The sequence below is a fragment of the Procambarus clarkii genome, chromosome 91 (genome assembly GCF_040958095.1).
Source record: "Procambarus clarkii isolate CNS0578487 chromosome 91, FALCON_Pclarkii_2.0, whole genome shotgun sequence".
NCBI lineage: Eukaryota > Metazoa > Arthropoda > Malacostraca > Decapoda > Cambaridae > Procambarus > Procambarus clarkii.
The window spans coordinates 13,288,990-13,294,989 of NC_091240.1; the positions used below are offsets into that span (position 1 = coordinate 13,288,990).

At 48.0% G+C, this 6,000-nt stretch overlaps 1 protein-coding gene across 1 annotated transcript in view; it reads right to left on the reverse strand.

The window, feature by feature from the left end:
• Window positions 1-6,000, reverse strand: part of LOC123774031 (uncharacterized) — a 67,578-nt gene that overhangs the window by 57,643 nt on the left and 3,935 nt on the right. Inside the window, exons 2-3 of the mRNA XM_069318919.1 lie at window positions 4,921-5,187; window positions 3,116-3,298 (exon numbers count right to left, since the gene is read on the reverse strand). Coding sequence (XP_069175020.1) covers window positions 3,116-3,298; window positions 4,921-5,187 — 450 coding nt within the window. The remainder of the gene's footprint in view (window positions 1-3,115; window positions 3,299-4,920; window positions 5,188-6,000) is intronic.

The following is a 6,000-nucleotide window of genomic DNA, read 5'->3' on the forward strand; positions in this document are numbered from 1 at the left end:
TCTTTACATCCTGTTGAACCAAAGTAGTAGATGATCTACCTTAGACGGCAGAAGTTAATATAGCCAAGCAAGTATTCATTGTTGGGAACATTCTTCCCTGGGGGGTCGGGGCCTATCCTCCTATCCTACACTATTTTAAGAACTGTGATTTTTACTATTGGCCCTCTCAGTACAACCACCTGCTCCCCCCCCCCCCCATAACACCACCTGACCACCATACAAGTGGTGATACGCCTGCGACAAAAAGACTAGACACGAAGAGCGGAGGAGTAGATCGAACCAGCCAGGTACCGGACTGGCTCGATCTGTTGGAAGAGGCGGAGCCATGGAAAACACCCCGGGTTTGGACACCAGTGCCTGAAACTAAGGCTGGGCGGGACACCACAGGGCCACATGGACGATTCTCCCGTGATAAGACTCCAACCGAGCCAGAACCCAAAGCAATAGCTGGACTGGTGAGAAGAGATACAGGTAACCCTACCTCCACCAGTCCTGCCGAAAAGAATCTACCGCAAAGGCTCTGTAGTTGGGGAAGGGCGCCACATATATCGGGAGACGCCGGGACCACAGCGGGACCGACGTGAAGAGATCCACCTCCGCGGGCCTGTACGTTTGTTAGAGCCAACCATGACAGGATGAACCATCCACCAGGACATTTGACACACCAAGGATGTGAACAACACGGAGAGCTAAACCCCGAGAATCCAGCAGACGAGTCACTCAAAGCGACCAGCTCCAAAGATCCTAGGACCAAAGATAGGCCCCCCCCTGTGGTTCAGATAATGAACCGCTGGGGCACAGTCCGAATGGAGCCTGATAGTAGAGCCCCCGAGCAACCCAAGCCTGCTGAAGCAAAAGCCACACTGCCACAAACTCCCGCACCATGCTGTGAGCCAAAAAGAAGCATGGAGCCCACAGCCCCTGGCTGGTCTGGTGAACACTGGTCACAAGACCCCAGCCGAGAGACGAGGCATCCGTGAACACATTGAGCGAGGGCTCGGGGAAGCGAAAAGGGACTGAACCCAAAGCCAAAGAGGAAGCCGGCAACACAACAACCGATGCAAGGTCCACGGCGGACGAACCCAGCGGTCACAAGAGAGGTGGAAGGAACGTCATCGAAGGAACCAGAACAGGCGCCAAAGCCAGATCCGACCTGGTGGGTAAACTAGCACAACGAACTTCAGACACCTACACAACTGCCCGAGCAACCTCCGAGTGACCCGGGACCCTCCCCTCCCCCCCAGGAATAGCTGAAGGCTGTTGCTGCAGTCGCAGCAACACTGCAGTCGCAGCAACACTGCATAAGGGAAGAGACATGGAAGCGTTCTGAGAGTCCCAAACGAGTCTCGGCCAGGTCCAAACATGGGGATGGAACTAGATCCAGTTGTGACTTCCTCTAGTTCACCAGGAACCCGAACCTGGCGAGCTGAAAAACAGCCACACACCAGGTGAGCAGACAAGCAGATCGCTGGGATCCCAAACCAACCAGTCTTCGAGGTAGGCCAGAACCCTAACCCCTAGCAGAAGCAGACGTATCACCACGATCCGGGTAAGACGTGTGAAAATGGAATGTGCCAGATTCAAGCCAAAAGGAAGGCAACGAAAGTGGTAAGCATGTCGCCCCACCATGAAACCTAATACCTGCTTGATGAGGTTCTGGGAGTTCTTCTACTCCCGTAGCCCGGCCCAAGGCCAGGCTTGACCCGGGGGGAAGGCATGGGGTCAACCCCAGGGCAGCTGAGCAGGCAACCAATCTATACCTACAATGCAACTCGCACCCTGCCTGACCTATAAGACCTTCCAAAGAAGAATGGGTAAATTGGAGCATGAGAGGGAGTACATATCGCAAGACTTCGGGTTGAAGGTGTCACCAACCCAACAGGCAGCATGATGGAGGCAATACAGGTGATCATCACCCTGAGGCAAGGGTTGTTCACCCTTGCCTCAGGGTGAACAGAAAAAACAGGGAGGGGGGATAAGAAAACCCCACACCCTAGAACAAAACACCCTCTGCAGAAGGCACTAAGGATCACAATGGATAAACAGGGGGCCAAGGGCCCTACTCCAACTCTCCCTGAGCTCATGGAACCGCAGAGGGCCCCAGGGTAGAGTCCTCGTTCATGCCCACCACTCTTGATAGAAAAGCAGATTTCGTTGGAGACTTCAAAAGAGGAGGCCAGCAGGAAAGACCCAGAAGCCTCGGCATGAGCAAGAGACTTAACTGCCTCCATGACCAAGTCGGACGGGGCAAACCCTGAATCAGCACAAACCACATCCCGAGCTAAACTATGCCCAGACTCCGGGACCCTCAGACATTTCAGAGCCAGTAGCAGGATGAGAAGGAAAAGGGCAAAACCAGCCCACAGGGAAAGGAAGAGGCGATGCAGACAGAATCATAGTTGAATTAACCAACACCTCCAAATCAGAGTCTGTAACACCAAGTGGGGAAAATCCAGGCCATTCATCTAGCCACAGAACCTTAACTGCTGTAACACAGAAAACCTCAAAAGCAAAATGGACGCTGCCTGAAACCTCTGAACTTCAAGAGGAAAATGGGAAAAAGAGAGTCACATGTGGGGAACAAGTCCCACACAACTCGGGGTCGAAAGTGTCACCGACCCAACAGGCAGCATGTCAGAGGCAGAACGTATGAACGTCACCAGGTGGCACAGATGATGAACAACCCTCAAATTCGCACAAGCAACATGGGTCCCTGCATGGAAGAGATGTCCCAAAAAAGTCCAAAACCACTTACCTTAATTAAGGAAAAGCTGATATCTCAGCTCCAGCACAGGTGCATGACTGTACTATATGTATAATGAATCAAGCTCGGGAGTGAGGGTTTAGCTGGGAAGTGATCCTGTGACTTGGTAAGCCACTTGGTGGTGATTGTAGGAGGATGGGGCAAGAGCTCTATGGCAAACTATCAATTGATATGCTTACACCTTAATGTGTAGTTTAGCTTGGTGAAGATTGATCTATGCTTTCTTCACCAATGTGTTAAGCTGACCATCAAAGGTCATCAGAGGCCCGATTGATATTAGCAGCTCTAAAGAATCAGTGCTTATTATAGAGATAAATATTTCATATCATAAACAATAATCATAAAACTTACTTGTTTCCATTGGTCTTTGATAATGTTCAGTGCAAATACATAATGATGGTAGTGTCTACGTAACGTAGGAACATACACTCTTGTAAGTAACACAAGCTGGGGCATCGAGAAGTCGCATGAAATCTCTTTAGTAATTCTTTCTGCAATGTTTTGAGCTACATGGCAGCAGTTTACATCTCTAGGCTGAAATATAGATCAATTATTTTAGTGGGATATGAATTCGGTCACATGCTTAATACTGTACTACAGTGGGACTGGGTCAATTCAGATCTTAAAAATTCTTAGAAGTCAAATTGTAGGGCTACAGTCATCTATGATTACTCTTACATTTTCACTTACTGTACTTCTCTTTGGATAAGCTGTATTCTCATTTCTGATTTGAACCCATGTCATCACACAATAATGGCAAGGGTATAGAAGGTAAAGAAAGAGGAACTTCCTTACCATGGATAAAAATTGCAAAGTTATTGGAGAAACTAGATTATTGTGTGGCAAGCAAGAAACTGGCATGGAATTACGGCATTGGCACTAGTACTGTTCTGGACACAAAAACCATCAATGAATGTAATGAAATGCATTTCCATTGGATTCTCTGTGGCTCCCTGTTGCTAGCAACTGGGCAACACCAAACTTGACATCCAGTACCTTCTGAATGTCAAGTTTGACATTCAGTACCTTCTGAATGTCAAGTTTGAAGAAGGTGAGTACCTTCTTCCCTTGGGCAACAGTGACCATGTCCTTTTGGAAATAAAGTACAGGTATGCAATGCATTATAATCTAGAAGAGAATGAGGAAAATGAAGCAGATGAAACATCTGATTTCAGGAGAGGAGACTATGGGAAACTTAGAGTTCTTTAACCACTACACTGCATTCAAATATGACACCACAGAGGTGCACCGAAAAAAACCAGCGTTGAATGTAATGAAACCCCATTTTCTGGGTGAGACCCCGGAGGCTCCCCGGAGCTATCCCAGGCTGATATGTTAATATTAGACTTTTGGCATCAGTCAGTGTTAATGGAATTCTTAGGTCTACCGGGGACCATGAGCCAGAACCTGGCCCCCTCAGAGAGGCACGAGGAGCAATGGCCTATAGAAACCACTCATATACAGTAGTTGGAAGCATTCTATGTATGCCATTGACTGGGTCAGGCACTTAGAAAGGTAAGCATCCCAAAACAAACCCCTATTCTGGTGAAGAAATTGCTACTAAGAGCCGAACTAATGAACAAAACTCCCTAAACAAAAACGAGCAAATGAGTATAACATCACCACATTGCTGCGTCGCCGTCTGCGCAGCTCCCCCTCCCTAGGAGGGCGAAGGAGAAACCGCAGACCCCTTGCACCGGCTACCCACGACCCCAGTTCTGAGGCTATATATAAAAAACATGAGAAAAACCGCCGAACAGGGGGAGGAGGGTTGCCGGGGAGCCTCCAGGTCTTACCCAGAAAATGGTGTTTCATTACATTCAACGCTGGCTTTCTGGGGGGAGCTCTATCAGCTCCCCGGAGCTACTTACCAAAAGACAAAAACAAGAGGGACTTACCTGGGAGGCAGTCATTGCTTGCTCCTCAACGCAAAGCTGAGGCAACTGGCTGCAACTGCCGACCCAAAGCGACACAGGCCCGACGAGGAACAGGAACATTAACTAGGTAATGCGCCAAAAAACCCGTGCCCGAATGTCAGCCCAAGACATGTTGCCAAAGACGGCAGCAAGAGCAGCAAACTAACGAACGTCGTAGGCACGGGAATAGTCCGCAGGCTGGCTGGCTGAAGGCTGACTGAAAAATTAAATTGTACTTACCGACGACGTAATTGAGCTGACAAGATGGGCGATGACGTCACACCCTGCATGATCGCTCATGCATGGTGCGTCCCAGAGGCGTCGCGCGCGGTCTTCAAGCAGCCAGAGTTGCCACGAATTTATTTTTGTGTCATTATTTACAGTGTCTAGGCCTATTTTATTAGCAATATTAGTCACTAATTGTGTTGCACATAATGTTACATCACAGTCATTGTCAATAAATGTTGCATACATCGAGTATACACATGCGCACACAAATGTTTTCCATTACGCCATTATATTATGTAATCACAATGCTCATTATTATATGTCCACACGAGCACGCACTATGTACAGGTTTTTGCACTATTATTGCCCATTTAGAATTCTTGGAGTGAGAGGTAGTCGTTGAAGCAGTCGACAGCACACAATGGAACTGCACACACTTCACACCATGTTTGCACCACTTTACGTTTCTGTTCTCTCCATTTTGTTGTTTTACATACTAGGCATTCACGTTGGCCTATTGCACGCTTTCCAGCTGGTGGCAAATGTTTTAGTCTGTGTTGCTGAAAGGCCTCCATGTGAGCGAGCCTGGGTGTAGCAGCATGCTGCAACACTGGGTTCATGATTGGTCTTTGTATGCCAGGGACATCTTTACCAAACTTTGCTAATAACTGTGTCGCGAGTGTAAAAGCAAATGCACGGAAACTAGGTTTACGTCCAGTTTTCACCAGATACATATTATAGTAGTTCAACATGCTCATGTCAACAAGATGGAAAAACACTTTTTTCGTCCATTTCAATGTTTTCCACACACACTCAATAGTACCAGCCATCATGTCAGCCTTATCAATCAAACGCATGTTGATATTATTGTCAAGAACACAATCTGGCTTATATACTGGTTCTTTCGTTACACGGTTCACCTTGCCACTGTTCACCATTGTACCCTCATGAACGGTTGTCAGCATGTTCACTTCTCTCTTGTCTTTCCACCGAACCGAGAGTATTTGATCACATTTCCGTAGCTGGCACTCACCAACTGCAAGTCTACCGTCAAACACTGGCATTTCCCTCCTTCGTGCCTTTACTATGCCA